The sequence below is a fragment of the Boleophthalmus pectinirostris genome, unplaced genomic scaffold (genome assembly GCF_026225935.1).
Source record: "Boleophthalmus pectinirostris isolate CB_2022bp ecotype Guang Dong unplaced genomic scaffold, ASM2622593v1 HiC_scaffold_12, whole genome shotgun sequence".
NCBI lineage: Eukaryota > Metazoa > Chordata > Actinopteri > Gobiiformes > Gobiidae > Boleophthalmus > Boleophthalmus pectinirostris.
In genome coordinates this window covers 20,244,958-20,270,813 of record NW_026571018.1, presented here as the reverse complement: position 1 = coordinate 20,270,813, position 25,856 = coordinate 20,244,958, and the positions used below count along the sequence as shown (strand labels likewise).

Below are 25,856 nucleotides of genomic sequence, written 5' to 3'. Positions count from 1 at the left end.
TTCACATAAAACGTTACATAATGCACCTTTAAGTAATTCCTAAGCCTGTATAATTCATGTAAAATTATTTGTTCATTATGATTTTAGCCTTTCTTTATGTTTTATTAAAGCAAATGAAACGTGTAGGTCATATGAAGTGTTACCAAAGGTGTCCTAAACCAATGTCAGGCTAGTTAGCTGATAAAGGCTTAATCAGGGAGGGCACCAGGCAGTGAGGGACTATGATACAGCTCTGATTAACATGTACAAGAATACGCCAACACGTCAGATCAAAATATTACATTTAGCACTTTAAAATAGATCACCGCAAAACTCTTCATTTGAAACGTGCAAAAAATAAACACAGTTACTCTTTCACAAAACTCCCACACACAATGTTCATCTTTTACATGATATACAATGAATAATTAACGATAAGATTGAATTATAAATATGCACACACAACTATGCCCGTCTTGTTTTCTTTGTTAGACGTCAACCCATGCACTTTGCTCTTTGTGACTCTTGTCTGCAACTTATGTAAAAATAATTGCAGTTTTTGACAGTGGAAGTAGTACAAAAGGATCTAATGAGTGTTAGAAAGTTGAATGGAAGAGAATCTGTGGCTAAAGCTATCCTTGCAGCATAGTGAGTGATTGTAAAGTCCAAGAATAGAAAGTCACATCGACCGTATAGTGCAGTATTAATAAGAGCTAATGATATAAATATTTAAAAATCTTTGTGAAAATAGACAAAAACTGATACGTTTGTAAAAAGAAGAGACATAGGGGGGTCTCAGAAGCCGGGCACGTGGCAGTAAGCCTCTAGTGATGCCAGTAGGATGTAGATGAACCAGAGAGAGAGGAAGAAAAGAAAGGTGAGGAGCTTGGCAGTCCGTGGTCCGCCCAGCTCTCCCCCGGAAATGCTTGGACGCCTCCGATACAGCAAAACCAGCACACAGACCAGAGCCATGATGGTGAACAGGGTGACGGAGAAGGCCAAGGATCCCGGATTTACTACAAAAGGCTTTCCCTTAGTGTTCCAGTAGACCGCCGCGATGGTCCAGGCCACTCCGATGCCCAGAAAGACGTTGACCGCGTTACTGCCGGTCACGTTCCCAATGGAGGCGTCAGCGTACTGGTCCTGGATAGCGGCCACTTTACTTGCAAATGTATCTGCAGCAAGAGACAAGCAAAGTCAGTGAAGAAGAACCACTTTATATTGTATAGGACATATTCAAGAGTTTTCAGATGATATTTGCTGTTTGCCTGACCAACCAATCCCTTCAAATGCAAAACAACTTTCTCCAGCTAAACTCAGACAAGACTGAAGTTATAGTGTTTGGTCCACAGAAACAAAGAGACAGTGTCAGCAGTCACCTCCAGTCTCTCTCTCTAAAACCTTCAAATCAGGCAAGAAATGTAGGGGTAATAATGGACTCAGACTTGAACTTTAACAGCCACATCAAATCAATAACATCTGTAGCCTTTTACCATCTAAGAAAACATAGCAAAAATCAAAGGTTTACTGTCTAAAGCAGACTTGGAGAAACTTATCCATGCGTTTGTCTCCAATAGGTTAGACTACTGTAACGGTCTGCTCACTGGCCTCTCCAAACGAGCTGTGGGACGCTGCAGTACATCCAGAACACTGCAGCTTGGGTCCTGACTCGAACTAGGAACTCTGACCACATAAGTCCTGTGCTCAGGTCTCTGCACTGGCTTCCTGTGGCTCAGAGAATAGACTTTAAATCAGCTCTGCTTGTGTACAAGTCTCTCCATGGCCTAGCACCAAAGTACATCTGTGACATGTTAGTGCCATATGAACCATCTCGCACTCTGAGGAGCTCAGGGACCGGCCTCCTGCTGGTGCCCAGAGTCAGGACTAAACAAGGGGAGTCAGCATATCAGGTTCATGCAGCTAAAACCTGGAACAGTCTTCCTGAACATGTGAGACAGACTCTTCTGTGACGCTGTTTAAATCCAGGCTCAAAATAGTTCTGTGCGTATGACTGAAAGGTTTTCATTTTTCATTCTGTACTCTTCTCTCTAATTTAATGTCTCTCTCTCTCTCTTTTTAATTTTATGATGATTATTTATGTTTTGATTTGTTGTTATTTTATTGTGATTTTAATGTATTTCTTATTCTGTAAAGCACTTTGACTTACTTTGTGTAAGAATTGTGCTATACAAATAAACTTGCCTTGCCTCTCCAAAATTCTCCTATCATTCAGAACAAAATATACCACCTCTTTTACCTGAGATAAAAAATAGTTTGGTGCTTCGATTGCTGATTCTGTAAAAAATCTGCACTGTTTCTCAGCCTTTTATGCTGTTTTTCTCCTTTTGTATATATAAACCATCCTGTTTGTTTTTGATATAAATGGACCTTGCATCTCTCTGATTGGTTAACCTGCCTGTCAATCACTCTCTCTGAAATCAGGGAGACCGCTCCAGATCCACTTGTAAAGTTTTGTCAAAGAGTGAGGTTCTGGCAGGTCAGGTGAATTTGCTGTAAGTTAATAGTTTACATTAAATAATCCATACTGGGGCAGACAGTAATTGTTTTTCATGAAGTAAACTCAAATACTGTGAAAAATAAAATGGGTCTTTCACATCGTTGCATTAAATGTCTTTCGATTGCCCTCTAATTTCAATTTGCAGCCTAACTAATGTGTCCAATTAAAGGAGCCACTATGGGCCCAATTTGGACTTGTCAAAATGCCACACTGCACTCAGCACTCATTTGCTTCAGTACCACAGTAATAAAAAGTAATGCTTTCAAAAGTCAAGGACATATTAAGTATGGAGCAGACAGAGCTGTACAACATGAAGAATAAATATGAAATGCAGTAATTAGGTTTAATGTTGGTAATATCTGTACTATTATAAATTTAAATAAAACATGTATGTATTTACTAGCCCAAGCTTTGTAATGACAAAATAAATAATAAAAAGCACCAAATTATTGACAGTCACCGTACATTTTCTGGTCTGATCATTATATTTTGATACATTCAATTGTGTTCAGTGGCTTTCAGTTACGTGATATTTCACTGTTATGGATGCCATTTTAAGGACTCAAAAGACTGCTAACAACAAAAGCAACTGCTATGGCAATGGTGTCAATTTTCATCACTCCAACTCATGGATAGTCAAACAGAACATCATATTTTGTTTACGTTATGCTGAGGAATGTAGAGAAGGTTTCAGTGTGGTCACCTGGACTCTGTTTTTGAGATCAAGACATGTCAGCTCCTACTCAGAGACCATTTTCAACTGATCAAACTGGCTAGAAGCATTGGGAATTGATCTTATCCAGAGTACAGAAAGTAAGTCCAGCCCCAGCAGGAGGAAAGCTGAGGAATATGTTTGATAACTAAAGGAGTATTGTTTTAACATCTCATTTTGTCCACCATCAGCAGTGTGTCATTTACCTGGGACAGAGGTACCAAGAGCCACGAAAACCACGGCCGTGACAGAGTCTTTGAGGCCCACGGTGCAGCCAAAGTGAGAGGCCAGGTCCCCGGTGACCGCAGTAAGGACCCCGATGAGCGAGATGGACACGAAGAAGCAAGCCCACCCATTCCAGTACTCAGTGGGCGGCACGAAGGCAAACAACACCTTCCAGAAAACTGTCAGGAAGTGCATAATGTAATCAAAGCAGGAGGGCAAGCGCTCCTCTCCACTCTCCTCCTCATCATCATCACCTGTGGGAATAAAATAACATCGTATAAAAACATAATATGTAGTTAGAAGAAAACAGGGCTGTGCAATATTTTGCACTCGAGATAGCAATTTGACCAAAGGCTGCAATTATTTAGATAACAGTACAATAAACAAAATAGACCTTTGTAGAAAAAAAAAATCTTGTATTTGATAGACTTTTAAAAGCATGTTCTAAAAATCTATGGGAGTTGTTTACAATGTGCACTGTGAACAGAATCTTGTTTTTTAAACACATATCGCAAATATAACCACACAAGGTCAATAAATAAATAAATAATTAAATAAAATAATGTTGTGCTTGTATGTAATAAAACAATGAAGATTTTAAAACATAAAAAATATTACACTTTCACTTATGGTTCAAAATCAGGTAAGAATTTGTAACTTGAAGTTAATCAGCTTCATACTAGGATTCACTCTTCGGCTAACTACACACAGCAGTAATTAGACTAATCTGTTACCTTACAAACAATTGCGTAACCCGATCAGTTAGCAACAGTATCTGACTATACAGTAAATTCAAAAGCTCAGATCTGTACTTTCAATTAGGTTAAACATGACTCAGATCGGTGTGACTCATGTTTAACAAAGTGTGAACTGTGAGATTCATCATATAACACGGGAAGTGGACTTTCTATTTTTATAGACCGTAGGCCTGAACTGACTATGTTGGCCTAAAAGGACCTCAGTTATATGAATTTGAAGAAAAGTTAAAAAGAGCTCAGTATTCAGTGACTTTGAGTGTTTAGTAAAGCACTATCGAAGTTAAAATGGTATTATTATTAAACTAAAAAGATGAACACTTTGTTATGAAAGTCAAGTACATTTTGCAACATTTTCAGGACTCCCCATTCCAAAGTTATGATATTCTGTTTTAAAATGGTTAATCACTAGGACAAGTCCTATTTTTTTTCATAATTCACCATAAAACCCATGGATAAGTTACGTGAATAGGAATGTTGTGGTGTCATGTGAACTCAACCTAAATGTCATTAGATCTCAGTTATGTGAAATGGAAGAAAAATTCTGTGTCTTTAAGAGTTTAGAACAATATAAGTAAAAACCTATTATTATTATCACTAAAAAGTTGATTACTTGCTTCTGAATGTCTAGAAAATTTTCCTTCAAAAACAGCATCTTCAGTTCTATGCAACATTTTCAGGACTTTTTCTTCATTCAAAAGTTATAATATTGAGTTTATATTGTGGACGCCTATTCAGCTTCCGGTTATATGCAACATTTTCAGGATTTTTCTCCATTCAAAAGATATAAAAGGTAAGTAATAAATAAAATGTATGATTATTGTCACTAAAAAGTTTACTACTTTCTTCTGAAAGTCTAGAAAATGCTCCTTCAAAAACAGCAGCTTCAGTTCTATGCAACATTTTCATTACTTTTTCTTCATTCAAAAGTTATAATATTGAGTTTTTACATTGTTAATCACTATGGCAACAGTTCTTTTTTGTTTTCATCATTCTGAAAGCCATGGATAGGTTGCATGCATATGGGAGTTCAAAATTCAATATCTTTGAGTGTTCAGAAAAGCACTATATAAGTACACATTATACACATTAGCTTTACATGTTATAGTTCTAATGACGCACATCAATATTTTTGCTTTTAGATACAGATCACATTTATAGCAGCTAAACCAATTAGTTTACAAAGAAAACTAAAAGTGACGGCTGGCGTTGCCCCTCTAACCCCGTGTGCTTCTCTACAGGTGCGATGCCCGAGTCTAAAATGAAGAGACATTTTGGGCCTCACCTGCGCTGACAGTCACGGCACTAACAAACTGTTCCCTCCAGCTGCTGCTCCCCACCACCAGAGCCAGGTTAGTCTTCTTTATGAGCTTGTCCACTGTGCTCTGTCAAACACCACAAATACAACAGCCACTATTAGAAATCATTTATAGGGGCTCATGCTATAAAGATGCACTATATAACTTTTCTCATTGTCTCTATGGAGAGGTTATTGGTTTGCCTGGAGAGTTCCACTGTATGGCATTACAGTGACAAGCAGATGGCAAGTTATAGGTCAGATCTGTGGAGAGGAGACCTGGCTCACTGTAAGAACAGAGTATAATGTATAATGGCATACTGTGGAACAGTGCGGGGAAAGTAATAATATCACCATGGAGACAAGCAGGTGGCAGACGATTCTCTAGAAAAAGTTACACATTTTTCTTATTTTTTATTCATTTCTGTGTCCTGACATATGAAATAACCATGCTTAAATAATTAAATAATAATAAAAAAAATATATATATAATTGCTATGTTGTCCATGTTTACTACTTTATTTGAGTTTTCAAGACCATCATCCACAGGAGCCAATGGCGGGTACGACTTTAACTTATAGCTGCACTGAAGAAACCATCATTGTGAAATATCAGACTAACTAAACCTCCCTCACATTTAATCCCATAACAAATTTATAACACAGGAAAGATTAGAGACATTTACAAAAGTGAAATTTCTGCTGCTTAAAGCTCCTCCGACAGTCATACATTATCCACAACACCAAATAATTCAAATAGCCTAGTTTGATGAAATATTAAAATGATCTTCCATCCCCAATATTTTGACAGTTCAGACGTTACTTTGAGCGAGTTGTTTATAATTCATGGCAGGAGCTGGAAGTCGCTGATAGTACAGCTCTGAACTCTCCGTAGATGTTCCCAGGTGGAGTTTGTTTGATGCAGATACCTTGAATTCATAAGACTCTTCGATCACCACCTCCAGCTTGGTGTGCTCTCCCAGAATGGGGCAGCCCATTTTAGATACATCCTCAGGGCCCACTGCAGTCTTGTTGTCATTTGTGTCACCTGTGGCAGCAAAACACAGTAAAAATAAACAAAATGGTACACTCAAATATTTGTATCATATTTAGTCATTAACAAAATGTGTTTGTTAAGAGTAATTCAGTAACTACTTAATAAAGGGGTTGTGGTTAAAAATGGTTCATGCTTTATTAAAACTAATTATGTACAATGCTGAAGAGTTACTTAATAACTAGTGAGTATCCAAACTTTGGGCCACTTATTCTAACTGGCCGTATATGTATAAATGTATATATTGTATAATGCATTGCTCAGGGATTGCTAGGGATTGTGACATTACTAATAGCAAAATAATTCTGTTAACTGGACAGAAGTTTTTTGAGTGAAGAGGTTTTACAGTTCATCCAAGCAGCTTCTTCCTTTCTGGTCAAATTGCTGATGGATACTAACTTCTATCTGCTCTAAAGGAAGGAGCCGACTACACTGAAACTAACACACCTACATGTTTACAGTTTCCTATCCTAATATTAAACCAACAGAAAGATTTTAAATACAAATCTCAGTCAGTGTTCATTACTGTTTTAGTGATAAATGTCTTTACTATCAGAAACCCTTATCATCTTATTGGGTTTACACATGACTCTTGTTTACTTATAAATGTTGTTTTTGGTCATGAGTCTCAGTGGACGTTTTACACTGTGGATTTTACCTACAGAATTGTTAACTATGGTATCGCTTCTGAGTCCAAGAAAGGCAAAAATGTGGCAAACAAACAAGCAAACAAACAAACAATCAAAGCTGCTGGAGCTGTGAAGTTGCCTGTTGGACCCAAAAGTAACATCATCACTTAACAACTCAATAATTCACTTTTGGATAATACCAAGCTCTATTGGCAGTGTTGTTGGTGATTTATTCATAGCTGAAATCTCTGCTCACCATGCCTTTGTCCAACTTCCAGCAAAATAGGCTCCTCCAGCACAATGGTAAACGTTTTATTTTTCTCATACTCTTCATCGTCAATGATCTTCACATTCAGCAACTTCCTGGAGACAAGAAAATTAACAAAAGAAGGGAAAAGGATTAATTCATTAATTCTGTTTTTAACTTTTTTTTTTTTTCATATCAATTACCATCACATTTAGAAACAAAAGAGACTTCAGACCAGGCCTACACAATAAACTGTTTAAAGGGACTCTATTGTGCTATTTTCTTATCTATGTTATAATGTTGTTTTCTCATGAAAAACACACCTGGAGTTGAGTTTTGTTTAATTCACACATGTTTATCACAGAAACCCTGCATATTTACTTCTTCTCTCAAATGGAAAACACCGTTCGACCTTGTGATATCATTTGGTAATACTGGAAGAGCTCCATTGTGTTTTTAAGCTCCATGCACCTTCACTAATCATTTGGATAATTCCAGCTTTGAAATTGCCCATCTCTACTAAATAAAACCTAAAAAAGTATTGTTTAACTTGAAAACTACCGCTTCATGACATCACAAGGTGAAGCAGAGCATTTTGAGCTATGGAGATGTAGACAGACTAATAATAAAGGGTTACTCAAACATGTGTGAATTAAACAATACTCCAGGTATGTTTTCGATGAGGTAACAGCATTGTAACTTGACATAAAGCTCACAAGAGTCAAGTTTGCGTAACATACGACCTTTAATAAATGCATACATCTACACACATGAAACTGTGTTCAAACAAACCTATTATCTGTTTAAGTAAATTTCCTCCTATCCCACAAGGGGGCGGCCTCCTGCTGCACCATTATCTTCCATTAGAGAGAAAAATCCACACAGATAGTGAAGATGCCCACTCCCCACCCACACAACTCAGGTTATAACTGATGGCAAATGGAAATAATACCTTGCTTAGGGAGAAATAGAAACTGCAGACACTGGGGGATTAAACATGGGGTGTTTTATTTCTACTGATAAATCTGAACATCTATTTTCTACTAAGATATTTGTCTATTTGTTCAATTCTTCTGCATGTAGTCGTCACACCAAATGCTCTTCTCCATCTCTCTCCATCTCCCTAATGATATGTGGGTGGCTGCCTATTTCTGTCTACGCATACACTGTACACTCAGGGTTCAACAGCAAGCAGGCAGCTCCAGCTTCGAGGACAAAAAATGGTGTATTTTAAACATGAATGATACATCATCTTTTGTCTAATGTCATGCAGAGACATAGAAGCAGAAGCAGCTGCATAGCCTCAAGAACATAAAGTTAAAGAGCCCATATTACGCTGTTTTCTGATCTATGTTATAATGATGTTTCCACATCGTGAACATACCTGGAGTTGTGTTTTGTTTCATTCACACATGTTAAATGCACTAACCCTGCATATTTAGAATGAGCTCTTGTCTCAAACTGAAAACACTCTGTTCTACTTTGTGATGTCATGTGGTAACACAAGAAGTGCTCTACTGGGTTTTCAAACTCCATACACCTTCACTAAACTCATTTGGGCAGTTTCAGCCCTGGAATTGCCAATCTCTACTGAACTAAAGGTAAAAGGTAGCTTATGGAGTAACAAAGCTTTCAGAAATATTTGTGTGCATGGAAAAGAAATCCGTGCGTATTTGGGAAATCTGTGCAAATTTGGCTGTAGTTGAGCATAAAATAAATATTTGTAAACTCTCAAATGAGGGCAGTTGTACATAAAATGTGTTATGTGTATTTTATCTATCAGAATACGAATGGAAAAGTTACAATGTCAAGAATTACAATCACGAAATGAAAATGTACGATTACACTTTCTTCAGTATGAGTACGAATTCACAGTTGTGACTCGACTGTCAAAGATACATCCTCACTTCACTTCAAAGGCATTATTTAATTTTCATTTTGTGATTGTAATTCTTGATGTCATAACGTTTCAATTTGTATTTCTGATGGATAAAATACACACAATACATTTTATGTACGACTGGACTCATTCGAGAGTTTACGAATATTTATTTTACGCTCAACTACAGCCAAATATGCACAGATTTCCCAAATACACACAGATTTCTTTTCCATGCACACAAATATTTCTGAAAGCTTTCTTACTCCATAGTAGCTGCTAATTTCACAACATTACATCACAAGGTGGAACAGAGGATTTTGATCTTTGAAGATGTAGAGAGACTAAGAATAAAGTGTTACTCAAACATGTGTGAATGAAACAAAACACAACTCCAGGTATGTTTTTGAGAAGGTAACAATATTATAACAAGGCTTAAAGCTCACAAGGGTAAATCTTGCATAATATAGGACCTTTTACTGCTTACTTTTATAAACACGGCTATTTCAAGAACAAGATATCATTACCTTGAAGTATAGCAGAAGGGCCCTATAGCATTTCCCAGTAATTCATTTCAGTGTAATCATATTCAGGAGAGGTGCCTCGCTGCCAGGGATTAGTCAAAGATTTGTGACTAATAAAAATACCTATTAAATGTAAAGGGCTGTCAGCAAAAGAGGCATGGAAATAGCTTGACACTATTAAAATAATTAGGTGCCCATTTAAAACATATGCCAGGCACGCTAATGCAGTTTAAAATGGGTTCATGTGGGTCATATAAACAAGTGTGATGATTCAAACCAGAACAAATACCCTGACTGACCCGTGGCATCAAAACAGACTGAGGCAAAGCATTTGAGACTGTCTCTTTCTGCTTATGAATCAGCAGTAAGAAAGCTAATGCGCATAAGAATAGAAATATATAACATTCAAGACATGTAATTTGGTTCAGTGATATTTACTCCTATAGCCACAACAAACGCATAGGTTTAGGCCTCTATGTTTGTGCTGTAAGGGAAATCGCAATATGAGCTGTTTTTAATTATTGTTTTTAATTATCAAATCACAAAGGCTGCAATTATTTTCATAATAGAAGACCCTCTGCAAAGAACAAAATGCTGTGTCTTTATAAAGAAACATTATAGAAAAAGAAAAAGTTATACCTGTAGTTCAGACTTCTACAAATTGAAATTCATGGGCTTATTGCATTAGTTTATTTCTGTCTTTTCTCAAATATTAAAGAGCCAATATTTAGCTTTTTCTGATCTATGTTATAATGTTGTTTTTTGTTTTGTTTCATTCACCATGTTTAACTCAGAAATCCTGCATATTTAGTCTGAGTTCTTCTCTCAAATATTGTGATGTCCTGTGGGAATACGGGAAGTGCTCCACTGTGTTTTGAAACTCCACACTCCTTCACAGGAGTCATTTGAGTAATTTGAATTTGTCTCTGCTGAACAAAAAGTACTAACGCTTCATGACATCACAAGATGGAACAGAGCATTTTGATTTTTGGAGATACAGATAGATTAATAATGAAGGGTTCAAACATGTGTGAATAGAAAAAACAAAACGCAAAAATCAAACACCACTCCAGGTATGTTCTAACATGACTAAAAGCTCACATTTGCATAATAGAGGACCTCTAATGCACAATGTACACTCCAACTCCTACTCCAGCAAAATCATTTTTTTCTGTCTACATTAGAAGCAAGTATAATCCTAAAACAAGTGAGTAATGCTATATTTATTCAGACCTAACCAGGCCTGTCAGTACTGTCAAGTAAACATAATGAAAACAGTGTTAAAAACCAATAGACTGTGAAAAACATAGATCTCCCTGGTTGTATGCAATATTTAAATGTTAGATGACTCTGAATACAGCCCGGACAAGCTGTGGACTGACTGCAGGACCCACTGGCATCATGTTTTCTCTGGGTGTCGTCCATCTTTATATTCCTGTGGGCTTTTCTCACTTGGATTGGTTTGTGAGTGGCTCTGCAGAGGAACAAACACTGTTATTGTATCTGCCACAGTATAATGTGGGGCCCTTCTCAAACTGTTACAATCAATAATACACCACTGTCTCCCCGCTCTATCGACACCATCCATTCTCTGAGTAATTGACCTTTTATTCCATTCTTCTCAACGGTGTGCCAAGTGCAGAGCTGCAACTATTAATCGGAATAATCATGACTAATTGACTACTCTAAGAATGACCATTTTAATAATCAGTCATTGTTATCTTTAAAGCTGAGAGATCCTCATTTTCAAGTTTTGCAATTTTTCTAAATCTCATTTATTAAAAACACAAATTATTAATTCGATTAATCAAATCTGACTAGGATGATCATCTTTTGTTCGAATTGTGCTACTGTGTACAAATTGTGCTACACAAATAAACTTGCCTTGCCTTGATTTCATTTGATTAATTACCCAGCCCAAGTTATTGGTATAGTATGTACACTCTAAAAATACATTTATCACAAAACACAAACTAAAATAAAAACAAAAATACTGTTGACTTGTTTTACACTATGGGGTATTCATTGTTAACATATAAAATATTTAGATCACCACGTTACCTTTTATTGTTTTGAAAATGCAATAATGCAATTATTACATTACAGTGTGTATATACCGTACAGTATATTTTTATCTAGTTGATCAGAAAATCATTGCCGCTATACTCAGTTGCAAGCTAAGTGCTTGTATATGAAGATAGCTATGTTGAATCTGAGTCACTTTTTAATAACCCTGGTACTTTTTTATTTGTAGTTTTCCTCTTTCACTGTTGGTTGTGTGTGGTTGTGCCTCCCACTGTAAAGTCTGGAGTTTCCAAACAGTCTTCAGGTAGGAGTTTGACAGATTTTTATATTTTTATCTGTGCCCCTGCATCTTCTTTGTACCCTCTCATCCTCAGATCTGCTCCAACTGTGACCACCTCAAAATGTAGAAAAAGAAGGACCTGTCATTGAATACGGTGGGACATGGTGGGATGACACTGCAATAGCATCATATGATTTTCAGTTTTCATTAACAGATATTTATTTATGCATTTATGTATTTATGCATGTATTTATTTGTTTATTTATAAATGAATTAGATATTTATTTATGGATTAATAGCACATACAGATTGGAATATCAATATCAGCTGCTGCAACATATTACAGCCCCGAAAAGCCATTACACCAAAAAACTTTGTGACACAAGACAATTTGAAAACTTGATAGACAAAAAAGCAAGGGGCCCTAGGCACACGCTGTTTTTGAAGTTTGCTTTATATATGCCAATGCATTTCAAGTCACACAGGGGTCTTCATCAGGGCAAAGCAGAAAACAGTTTTCTACGTTGTTTTTTGCATGACTGTTTTTCATATGACTTATCGGTGACCTGGGTGAGCTCTCCCAGTATGTTATTCTCACAATATGATCGCTTTTTATGATTCATGTGATATTAATGAAATAGTGGGGCATTCTTCTGAATAAATTGTTGACATTTATCTATGCTTCAAAATGTAAATATGTAAATTAGGGGTGTCAAATTATCGCGTTAATTGCGATTAATTAATTACAGTCATATTTAGCGCGTTATGTTTTTTAATCGCGTTAATCTCATTTTTAATCTCTAACTTTAGTGTTTCTGTATGTGAGTTGCTTTATTATAAAACCTGTTTTTATGTGTTGTTGGGACAACAACACACACACGCACACACAAAAAACACATTTATACATTTTTTAATTTCGGTAATTCCACTCATTGTCGGAAACCCACACAAAACACGCGCAGTAAGAGCGACGTTTACGGCGTCAGTCGCACAATGGACGAGGTCGAAGAGCCAGTAGAACAGAGGCAGCAGTGCACAGGTAAAAACGCATTCGTGTCTTGGAAATTATTCTCCCGACGTGAAATATAAAAGAAAATAACAAATATAAAATCGCCTACAACTTAAATGTCACTGGTGAAAACAACCTGCATAGACTCATGATGTCTGCACTACTGTCCTATAGTGACCTGCCACATGAGGGGACACGCACACAAACACAAACAAACACAAAACACAAACACACACCTTCATCATCGTCATTAACCTGAGAACGCGCGGACCACGTTTCCTTCCGTAGACACTGCGCGGACACCGCTGTCCTCCAGTGCGCCGCGTGTGGATCGTGTTTTCTCGCGTACACTGCGTAAACCGCGCTTCCTCCTGTGCGCCTCTAAACCAGAACTAACACCAAGACTAAAACCAGGACTAATTCAGTCCAGGACTAAACCAGGACTAAACCAGGTCTAAACCAGGACTAAACCAGGACTAAACCAGGACTAAACCAGGTCTAAACAAGGACTAAACCAGAACTAAAACCAGAACTAAAACCAGGACTAAACCAGGACTAAACCAGAACTAACACCAGGATTAAAACCAGGATTAATCCATTCCAGGACTAAACTAGGACTAAACTAGGACTAAAGCAGGTCTAAAGCAGGACTAAACAAGGACTAAAACCAGTGATCTCATATATAAAGCATTTCTCTATCAATAATATTTTTAATATGGTTAAGGAAAGACTGGACTTTTTATTGTCTTTAAGTAGACAAAAGTTATTATGTTCAGATTTCCTCGTCTTTGCTACTTTACAGCAAACAGTTTCTTATTCATGGAGACTTGGGCTCAACAGACAATTTGGAGAGATTTGTTAAACAATAAATGACTTTATAAAATCACTTTTTTTGTTCTATATGAGTCTTTTGATCTGCCACAATAATGTAATAATGAATTTAAATGAAAATACCTCAAATTGAAGCTTTTCTCAGCAATTTTTAGGTGAGATTAAAATTAGATTAATTTGATTAATTAATTACAGATCATAATTAATTAATCTCTCAATTTTTTTAATCGCATGACAGCACTAATGTAAATATAACTTTTTGTAGTTCATTACAAAAAAATAATACAAAGGACTACTGTTTATCTTTAGAATGCTTCTATTTCCTCCTTTGCTATGTCAGCAGTCTAATTTGCATATTAGGGCCAAATACTTCAAATCTGATGAATTGAAACCAAAAGAGGGGTAGGTGGTCAGCCTAGCTCCGACCCTTTCTGACATGAAAAGTGTAACTAAAGACTGAGGAAGCAGCACAGATTTGACTGCTCATCTGTGCTTGACAGTAGGTCTGCAGTACTGAGTGGTCCGCTTTAGGGGGGCTTGTTAACAGCAGCACAAACTGAAATGAAATATCCTTGAGGCTGGTCCTGGAGCCTCCAAAGCTCCAGAGACTGTGGCCAAATGTGCACATGGACCTGCAGCAAATGAAGAAAAATGCTGTTCATATCTGCTGCTGATAAAATATGAATATTATTTGGTCTCCCTCGCCACACGCGCTCCAGGGTTATTAGGGCTGGAATATTTATAAGAGTGCAGTAGATTTTTGACATAAACAAAGACGACTCTGCATCTTTAAAAATGAATGTACAACTTTTTCAAAGCCAACTCAATGACACATGAACTTGAACTAATTATAACAGGAGAAAACACGAGGAGCAGAACCAGTGTAAAGATATATAATTTATGTTATATGTGGTTTACTAGTATACACCCTAGTGTTGCCCATGTAATAACATTGTGGTGGTTTATGTCATCATCAGAAGACATTAAATCTGCAAAATACAGAACAGCAGGCTATTGATTACTCTGTTATGATCTTTTCACAGCTATTTTATTGTTGCTTATATGATTGTCCATTATCCTCTTCAGCCACAGTCCAGTGCCACACACTTAGGAGCACTAACACTAAGAGCTGCGATATACAAGCATCAAAGAGTGTTTGCGTATCCTCGTCTAATCCTTAAACAGAGGGTGGGAGTGATTCTCTGTGTCTGTCTGTTTATTGTGGATCAGAGGTTTGTGTCGGCACATCGTAATCTATTTACTGCACTGCAGAATTCAGATGGCAAATTATTATTTAAATACTGCTTGGATTTGAATCCTATCCTCCTGGCTTCACGTCAAAAGCCAAAAGCTTAAATTCTTGGCTCCCTGCGGCTGCTCTCCTCTGCATGCAGAAACAGAGCAGACAGGCAGATGTAGAGACACACACAGAGCAGAAGGAGACAGGAGACAGAGCCTCTGCACAGCCCAGTGTCAGCTCTGTGTTCTCAGAGCGAGTGAAGCACATGTTAACAGATGTCAGAGTGCATCTATGGGATCTTCACAAGAATTATACAGACAGAATGGCTCAAAGAATTCTCAAAGAAAATCTAATTGTGTTTTTTTTTGTTTTGTTTTGGATAGATGCTCTTTGATGATGTTTAGTGCTGTTCAGAGTGCATATTGTGACCAACTGCAGGAGCATTAAAGTGTGAGAGAAGACTGAAATATGAACTGATAGACTAATACAAGAGCCCATGAAATGTTTGTAGACATCTAAACTACACTATACAAATAATACTTAGTGACAGGATATTTTGTTCTTTGGAGTTGACGTTCTATATTTAAGTAATTGTAGCCTTTGTGATTTTATAATTGTGCCAACTCAAGCTTGTGTACTTAAAGGTTGTCAAGCTCTCAGAACTTTTTATTTTCCACGCCATATTACTTTTTATTTTCATTTTTGTATTTTGCTTTGAGAACCTGACATTGGGCATTCATACTGTATTGACTTAGTTTGTGGACAGCTGAAATGAGTAACTGTTGTTTAGAGTCAATATTCGAGGTAAACTACGACACATTTCTCTTTCTCTTTTTGCTTGTCACCATGGAGATAGATAAGTTAATGCCATATTGTGGAACATTCCAGGCATCTCCATGTAGACAAGCAGATTCTGTATCCTTTGCAGAAAAATTACATAGTGCGCCTTTACCACGGCAGCTCCAATTATCTTCAGGCAGAAATGCTTATTATGTACACAGTAACTGTGTATTAACACCTGAGGCTGTTGCATAATTAACTAACTAGCCATATTTAATCAATCAAAATAGGTAAAGAAAATGAGATTAAGTGTCTTATATTAAGGATTTAAAATGGAAATGAGCATCTCCAAAGGTATTTTTCCTTTAGACATCAAAGAGGGCTTGATATTCCTGACAGTACCTCTCAAAAGGATGAGTCAAACTTTGACCTATTTTTAAAGTCCTCCTGGGAAATGTATCTTTTACAACAGTTTCCTGGTGTTTCTGGTCTTTGCTCTTTCAAGCTCAACAGCATTAACCAGCATGGTGTTATTTATGGGACTTCATTGCTTTTGTGGATACACTGTAGGACTGCACAATCCTGGAGTAAAAACATTGCAATTGTTTTGTATTGTGATTGTAATTAAATTTGGAATACGTGTTTAAGAGGAGCACAGCGTAACATTCCTAGTGGGTCCAGGACCTGCTTATCTCCATGGAAATGCTATTGTTTTGTCTACAGTGTTCCACGGGATAGATTAAATAGCACTACTCTACATTACAATTCAGATCTGTGGAGAGTCGTCCCTATTCACAGAAGGAATCTTTTTGTATTTTTGAGCAATAGAAAAACCTGTAATGAATAAATGCTACATGGATATGTTTAATGTTATATCATGTAACATTCCAAGCAAAGCGATAATATCTGCATGGAAATAAGCAGGTGGCAGACCCTCCACCAGAAAAGTGCACTTTTAAAAATTAGTAAGCAACTGCAGTAAGCACTTTGTAAGCAACTGCAGTATCATTAACATTTGAGAGAAAACTGCAATATGAACTGACTGATACAAGAACCGCATGATTTTTAGAACATACATCTAAACTACGATAAAAATATGGGATAGTTTGTTCTTTGCAGAGGACAGTACATTATCTAAGTGCAGCCTTTGCGATTTGATAATTGTGTCAACTCACATTGTGATTGTCGATTTTGATATACTGTGCAACTCTAAAGCACTGCCTGTGGTACATATCTCGTACTGGCCGCGGAGGAAAGCCTGCCACTAGATAAGACCAGAGTACTGATGCTTGTGTCACGCCACTTGGAGCTTCACTGGGCCTTTCTAATGTTTGATTTGTTGTTTCTTTTCTTCATCTTGAATTGCAACTTGTGTCATTACTGCGCCCTCTGCTTTCGGGAGTACCTTAAGCCCTCTTCATTCTCTCTAATTACTTTGGATACTTCTGTAGCTTCCCCACCAGAGCAGCACTTCCTTTGATCCGGTTTGAGAAAGAGACACTGGCTGTGCATCCTTAAAGCAACACTGCGTAACTTTCTAGAGGTAGCACATCACCTGCTTTAATCCATGGAAATAATCAGTTAAAACCTTATTGGAATATTCTCCACTGAAAGAGATCATTTTAATGCCATACCGTGGAGTATTATAGCCAAAAGAACAACGTTACCATGGAGACAAGCCAGGCCAAATAAGAGTCCGTTTGAAGCCTAAATGAGTGGATTATACTGTGAAATGCTGTGTTAGAATCATTGGGAAATTAGGAGACTAAATTAAAATGAGTTAAATTGGAAGAGAAAAAAGGGGGTGGGGGTTTACTTACTCCCTTTTGGACATAAAACTAATTATGTAACAGTTGTGCACAAAATATTTATTTATTTATTTAGAACAACATTGCCATGGAGACAAGCCAGGCCAAATAAGAATCAGGTCTGTGGAGATGCAAGCCCATTCAGAGTACATTTTTAAAGGTACAGTTTGGAATTTTGGACATAGGGCCTCATTTCCTAGTTAGCCAGAGTGTTGGAGACGTGTGGAGACACTTTTTAAAATATTCCACCGAGTCCTTGTATTTGCAGAGGTCATGTTAGGCTACTGCATGTCAATGGCCATAGTCCTGCCACTAAAAACAGATTTACCCACTCCACAAAGCATCCAATGCAAATCTGTTATAACTCCAGATTGGCGATGTGAATGTCTGTGATGATAGAATAATGTTTGAAATAAAATTAACCTTGCATCGCATGAATCGTTGCATGTTGAGAGACTATTTTCTCATATATCAGTCTGCCGCTGCCAAGCGTTCTATCAGGAAGTACAATTTGCTGCTGCTGCTCTGACATAAATCCTTCAACTGCAAAGTTGGTTTTACTTATAAAATTATTCTATCAACACAGATATTCACATGGATAGTGTGGTGTTATAATTGTTTTGCTTTGGGTGCTTTGTGGAGTGGGTAAGACTGTTTTTATTGGCAGGTTAACTATGGCCATTGACATGCACTAGCCTAGCACCAGTGACCTCTGCAAATACAAGGATTGGATGGAATATTTAAAAAAGTGTCTCCACACATCTCACACTCTGGCTAACTAGGAAATGAGGCCCTATGTCCAAAATTCTGAACTGTCCCTTTAAGTTTTTCATTGGAATAAATGAAAACATCCCAAATGAAAAACACGCTTTATATTATCTTTAGATGTAAATGTACTAAAGCTTTGTGTAGATATAACAGATTTATATTTGAGTGTGGTTTTCAGTGAAGGCATAAAGACAAAAGCAGGCAGTTGTATATTCTCTGACACAGAGTATTCACCTGGCTCTCCTCCCACACAAACCTACACCATCATCCTCCTCCTCAGGCCCTCCAGCCCTCCTCACAGCTGACACACACACACTATTTAGTCATAATTCATTTCATCTTCTATTGTGCTTGCTTTCTCCGTCAGCTGGCTCTAAATCATTTTGTGATGAGCGTTTGAGGGCAATTTAATATAGCTGTAAACTTTAAACAACTCAAACGTAGCTGGATGAAACACAGTGAACAGCATGGGCCAGCACAATCACACAGTAATCAGCTTTTATTCATTCCCTGCCCAGAAGAAAACTGCTATAAAGAAACACACTATAGGGCTGGACCAGATGACAGAAAATGTAATACTGATTTTTTTCCCCTCGAATAGACTGATAACAATTTTCAATTTCATTTTGTCTTATTATAAACAAATAAAAATGGCTTTCAATATTAATTTCCCTCAACATAAACACAACAGACTTCATAACTACTATTTAAAGGTGCACTATGTAACTTTTCTGGTGCAAGATCCTGCTTGTCCATCTGAAGATATGATTGTGTAACCAAATTGCTTTGATATTGAGATTATGTTAAAATGTTTGAATGTTCTACAATATAGTATTAAACGTGTCCATCTTCATGAAAAGCAGATGATACCACTTATAAGTTACAAGGTCAGGTTTGTGGAGAGGCGAGCCCGCTCATAGTAAGAATACATATTTTTCAAGGCATTTTTCAGTTATAAAAAACTTAGAACTAAAATAGTGCCCCTCCTCTCACCACCACCAGAAAAGATACAAAAAACAGTCAATTTCTTCCTCCAAACTCTGCTCTAAACCACATGCTTTTATGACAGAGAACTGGCTAGACCTCTTGATTAAAAAGAGCCAAGCTGATCAATGACAATTAGAGATGACCGGATACTGATCTTGAGTAAAACTGTGTGACTACTACACAGAATGAGCGCTGCTACTTTTGTCACGCTTTTACCATACAGTTTTGTTACGGAAATGACTCAGGCTTGTCACTACATAGCTCACTCTTCCTTGTTTAAGCTCCCTTTCTCATTTTCTTTTCTCCATCCTATGTTTGCAGCAGAGTTTTGCTTTCCCTGCATTTCAATGACTACTAGATAACCCCACAGAAATGCCTAGGGACTGAGCATTAAGCCTGAGCTGCTATAGAAAGCTCCTTCACTGTCTCCTCTTGTTCTGTTGCATGTAGCGCAGTGTTTCATTATATGCTTTGCAATTATATCTTCATCCTCCCACATCATCTGAAAGCTCTAAACTTCTCATGTAACTGTGACAAAAATAGACATTTCATTCATTACCAGAATAGATTACCTCCACTAATCTAGAAACTGTCTTCTATAGACGTGTGTGGGTTGTGAAAGATGAGATGCAACCAGTAATGAGAAGTATAATTTGAAAATGGTTTGGTTACAGAATACGGAATGTCTGCATTAAAATATATATAACAGTCTCCATTACATAAGTCAATCAGTGTTCTGCATTCTGATATTATTTTCACTTTGAGTAGCCTTATTAGTATACTAGTGTAAAACAACATGTGAAACCACATTAATGATTCCTTAAATTATTCTAGTGAAGGTATATGGAGTTTAAAAACACTATGCATGGCTGTGTTACCACATGACATCACAAAGTGTTTTTGGTATGAGAGAAGAACATAAATTAAATACGAAGCATTAAACATGTGTGAATGAAACAAAACACAACTCCAGATCTGTCTGTGATGAGGAAACAACATTATAACATAGATCATAAATTGCGTAATATAGGCTCTTTAAGGAAAAGAGCAGTGTTTTCTGTGCAGTTTGAGGCCCAAATGTGTCATTTATACTGTGAAATATCATGAAAGAATTAGCAAATGATGACTCTAAATTAAAATTAGTGAAATTGGAAGAGTAGAAAAAGGGGTGGGGTTTGACTTTCTTCGACTCTCTTTGGGACATAAAACTTATTATGTAACATTTGCTTCAGTTTGCTTGAGTACAGAAGATGTATTTATTTAGTTATTTATGTGATATGTGCATTTATGTTATTTCTCTGTGGTTGATGAATTCATGTCTGATTCATTGAATTCTAATTCTATGATAAAGTACAGCATTTCATTTTAGAAAAGTAATTGTATTCTGACATTAAATGAAAAAGTAACTGCACCAAAATACAGTTATGCAAAATTTGTATTCTGTATTAGTATTTCTTTTTTTTTTTTTTTGGTAGATGTATTTAGTTACCTCTCAACACACAAGCTTAATAGAAAAGACTAGGCCTGTCACAACAACAAAATGTGAAGTGTGATATATTACTGAAGTAAATATAAGCAATAACCCTAAAGCAGGATTACCCCCAAAAAACTATCCAAATGTACAATGTGGTTTAAAAACACCAACTGCAATAAATAAACAGCAGAATGAAACACTTACTCGTAGTTAGTTTCTATAATGAGTCATAGAAGTTATTTACTAATCCCTCTAAAGCTCAAATCTTATCGTCTTATAGTCCCCGCAACAAATATTGACCCCCAAAGTATAAAGTAATTATCATGACAGGCTTAGAAAAGAGCAAATAAAGGTCACTGTCACTTACATGGTCTCGTCATTCTGAAACTCCAGTTTGCCTGACACCTCTTCGTAGTCCTCTCCAGCTTTGGCAGTGCCCTCGATGGTGTGGTAGGGCACTGCCACCTTTCCTCTCGCTCCAGATGTCCGATGGACCTTCACCTGCATGTTCCCCACACTCTCGCTCACTCTTGTGCTGTCACTCTCAAAGGTAAAGATGCCAGCGTGGTCATCGTCATATATGGTCACCGTGGCAGTGTGCGCCTTGCCCAGAGCGGCTTTGGGGGGCACATGAGAGGAGATGCCCACCATGCTGTTACTGGATGTGATTGAATTGGGTTCGAGGAGGGAGACTTCTGCTCGGTGCACGATGCGCGGGTTACTGAGGCGGACGTAGAAGTGCTCGTCTTCTTCAAAAATGTCATCATCTATGACACCCACTGTGAACTCTTTTGTTGTCTCACCAGGTTTGAAGACCAGAGTCCCCTCTGCAAACTCATAGTCAGAGCCAGCGTTGGCAGTCCCATCCTCTGTGCGGTAGTCCACCTGTGTAGCAAAAATATCGAATAAGAAATGTTATTAGAAAATCTTGCCCTGAGCTGTTAAACTTAAAGGGGACATATTATGAACAATTGACTTTTATGAGCTTTTAACCCTGTTATAACATCAGAATACTCAAAGATATATTCATCCATGTTTGAGTATTGCTGTACTGTCCTGCATTTGAGGCTAGACTGCTCACATCAGTTTTCACCTACCCCTTATTCTGGCCTACTTCTCTGTAATTACTTGCAATTATTCATACATGTAGGGTTAAAAAATTCAAATTAAATATCACTATATATACAGTTTTGAACAGGAAGTCAGTGGACCTGTTTCTATTTATATTTTAGATCAATATTGCAGTTTACAATGAACAAATTGTAAATTATTGATCTGATATAGTTTAATTCTAAAAGCATAATATGTCTTCTTTAAATTTAACCTTGAGTACATACACTTTCCCATTACTTACCTTTACAGTACAGCCGCTCTCTCCTCCATGCCTGCTAACCGTCAGCTTCATAGAGCCACAGTTTTCAAAGCACTGGTAATGGGAGGGATCAAACTGTAAGTAGATCGTGTTAGGGTCTTCTTCTTGACCACTGGCCTCGTGACAGCTCACCACTTTCCTCGCTTGATCTGCTGCGTGCTTTTTCAGTATGTTTCCAGCTCCAATCATCATACGTGTGGCTTGAATACGATAAAAGGCTCTGCTCTTCTGCTGCTGCACCAATACTTGATAGTTGGCCATCTCAATTAACTGCTCCATGTCTTTCTCTGGGTGCCTTTGCTTTAACTCTTTCAAAGTACGCGCCATTTCACGCCTGGCTTCTTCTTCCTGATCTTGCTCTGCGCTGGTCCCTCCTCCCTCCTCCACTCCTTCCAACATCCCATCTAAAGCTTCTTTGGGATGGGTGTGTGAATTCACCCCTTGCCCGTCCATCTCTAGGTCCATCTTTGTAAACATGGCGTCGCCCTCTGATTCGATGATGATGCCTCGGTTTTTGTCGGTGCGGTACCTCTTATTGACGTATTTATAAAAGAGCAAGCGCCTGTCTGCGATCCAAGCTTGTAGCACACATAAGGGGAAGAATAGGAAGGTGAGCACCGCCTCCCAGACATCCACCACCCCAGGCGTAGACACAGACAGAATAAGATAAAGCCAGATATATGCAAAAATGCTCCAGGCCGCTGTGACAAAAAACACCCTTAAGTGCTTTATCTTGCGAGTCTCGCTCTCTGGAACTACGTAAACACAGATAGCAATGATAATGAACATGTTGAAAGCAGCACTACCCACTATAGTGCTTGGCCCCAGTGCGCCCGCTTCAAAATCATGCCCGACCACCTCAATAACAGACAGGAGGATCTCAGGAGCTGACGAACCAAGAGCCATGAGGGTTAAGTTGGACACAGTCTCGTTCCAGATTCGTACCGTAGTCGTAGTGGTCTCTCCGTTAGGTTTTTTGATCGTGATTTCTTTTTCCTGAGAGGTGATGACTTCAATGGACGACATGAAGCGGTCTGCTATAATGGACATACCCAGGAACATGTAGATAAGAGCTGCAAAGTAAACGATAGCACGCGCTACTTTGTCCCCCACAGCCGGGTTCTGAGGGTTCCAGAGGGGCAGGACCACACCTTCGGAGCAGTTGTCTTCACTGGAACAGTTGGCTGGTGGATGGCCAGTGTCGTCGGGACTGGCACTGCCCTGGGACAAGTGGGTTACCCCTGGCAACAAAACCAGCAGAATGGAAACGAACATGCCCGGGCACGAGGGCAGAGGGCATTTCAGGAAACTCTTGTGCTTCAACATGGTGGCTGGGTGAGCTTCCTCTTCACCTGTTCACATGTGGTTGATCATAGCAGTCTGTGGGAAACATAAACAGAAATAAAAAAAATTATTAAATGTGGACTATAAGGTTGTGAAAATTGAACACACAAAAATAGCCACTAGTTACATACAATCACGGTAATATTTTGGCTAAATATCAAATATCTGTATTTGTACTTGTATTAAACAACTCTTATCTGCCATAAGCCCTAATAAAATAATGTTTGCCTTTTTTTTTCTTTTTCTTTTTTTTTTTTTTAAGTTTTATAAATATTACACACAATGTAAAGGATGCGACATTTGTGAAGGAGAATCTGGCTTTTTTCATAGATATGTTTTTGCCAATAATGTTACACAGTATGGAATTAAATTTGTTCATGGAGAGAAGCAGCAACCAGTTTACCAGTCAGATCTTTAGAGAGGTGAGCCCACTCACATCAAGAATGTTTATCAACAACTCCTGTAATTCACTAAATAAATGACAGATGCATTTAAGGACATATGGTGGAATATTCTAGGCAAAGCAATAACATTTCCATGGAGACAAGCCAGAACCTCCACCAGAAAAGTTACATATTTCACCTTTAAGCCCACTCATTAAAATGTTTTTGGCTGTTATAAAATAAACAAATCATCTGTACTGAAAAACCTTATCTAACTCCCACAGATAGCGTGGCTTATTTGTGTAGGCCAATGTAGAAAGGGTTACTCTCTTCACCTGGATTACAGGAGAAGCTGTGAGTCAGTCCACTCTGTATGTACTGTAGAGCGGGATGGAGGTCCAAAAATAATCCTCCCTAACAATGAAAATGATGAGAACTGAGCTGCTCTTGGTACACAACCTTATTTGTAAAATTATTGTACAATTCATTCCAGTAATGTGTGTTGTATAAACTTCCATCTCTAGCAACAAAAGGCTGATGTGATTGTGGTTACACAAACAGTTAAATAGATAATACCAATAACCCGATAACTAGATCTGATTTTAGTGTTTACATGCGCAAAAGAAATCCAGTCATCTAAAACAGCTGATGACATATGTTTGCGAAGAGTTTTTTTTAGAGTAAACTGTTGCATTTGAAACATAAATACAATTGATTTTATAATAACTCTTCCAATCATTAACATTTAGTCTTTCATTCGTCATCAACCACATACCCATTTTTTCAGATTTTGTTCTTGTCAAAATCTGCACAGTTGCTCAGAAAGAAACCAGATTCCTCCAGTTACATGTAACTGTTAACATGACATTTCAATAATCTGATAACTCCAGTAATGAGATAATGATCAGATTTTCAGTGTGCATGTAGCTGCAGTCAGTGTCTTACAGATTCAGATACATTCGGAGTTTCTTGTCTGCACTGTGGCCATCACTGTTACGCTTGTGCCTCCTCAGAAGACACATCTGCACCGCGTGAGAGCACTAAAACAGAAAACGCCAGGAACGTAATGTGGTGCTTCTAATTAATATTTAAGACCATGTCAAAAATAGGTACAGCGGGAGAAATCTGACAATGCTTTATATGAGCAGCTACATGCTCTCATTGACATGCAGCAGAGACAAGCAGTAATCTTCTCCCTAACCTGCATAACAAGACTGCCCGTTCACCATCAACGTGTTATAATGACAATGGAGCAAACTGTCACCTGAAATTAAAGGTGCACTGTGTAACTTTTCTAATGGGGAGATCACTACCTTCTTGTTTCCATGGAGATGTTTTGCCTAGAATGTTCCACATATATACTATATATATATATATATATATATATATATATATATATATATATATATATATATATATAAAATTCTTGAGAATACCTTTCATATTTTCACTACATATCTGACCTGTAACTTGGTCTGGTCTGCTTGTTTCCATGGATATACATTTAAAGCTATACTGTGTAATATAACTGCACTTTTAAAGGTCCTATATTGCACAAAATGGATTCTTGTGAGCTTTTAGTCACGTTAAAATGTTGTTACTTCATCAGAAACATGGAACAAAACTGGAATTGCTGGATTTTTCATTCACACATGTTTGAATAATCTGATTTTATTAGTTTGTCTACATCTCCAAAGCTCAAAATGCTCTGTTCCACCTTGTAATGTCATAAAGATG

The 25,856-nt window shown here is 37.6% G+C and overlaps 1 protein-coding gene across 9 annotated transcripts; it reads right to left on the bottom strand.

Moving 5' to 3' along the window:
* Positions 1 to 774: 774 nt before the first annotated feature.
* Positions 775 to 23,667, bottom strand: slc8a4a (solute carrier family 8 member 4a). 9 transcript variants are annotated; one of them, XM_055148478.1, is made up of 8 exons: positions 22,375 to 23,469; positions 21,388 to 21,905; positions 7,441 to 7,531; positions 6,902 to 6,911; positions 6,415 to 6,533; positions 5,475 to 5,574; positions 3,416 to 3,688; positions 775 to 1,154 (listed from the first exon to the last, which is right to left on the bottom strand). In XM_055148478.1, exons 1-8 carry the CDS (start codon positions 23,452 to 23,454, stop codon positions 775 to 777), a joined length of 2,571 nt encoding a protein of 856 aa, XP_055004453.1. In that variant the 5' UTR covers positions 23,455 to 23,469. The 9 variants fall into 9 exon arrangements, with proteins under 9 accessions (XP_055004453.1, XP_020785922.2, XP_055004446.1 ...); XM_020930263.2 differs by lacking the exon at positions 6,902 to 6,911 and having other exon boundaries at positions 7,425 to 7,531; positions 22,375 to 23,667; XM_055148471.1 differs by lacking the exon at positions 6,902 to 6,911 and having other exon boundaries at positions 6,415 to 6,574; positions 7,409 to 7,531.
* Positions 23,668 to 25,856: the final 2,189 nt, after the last annotated feature.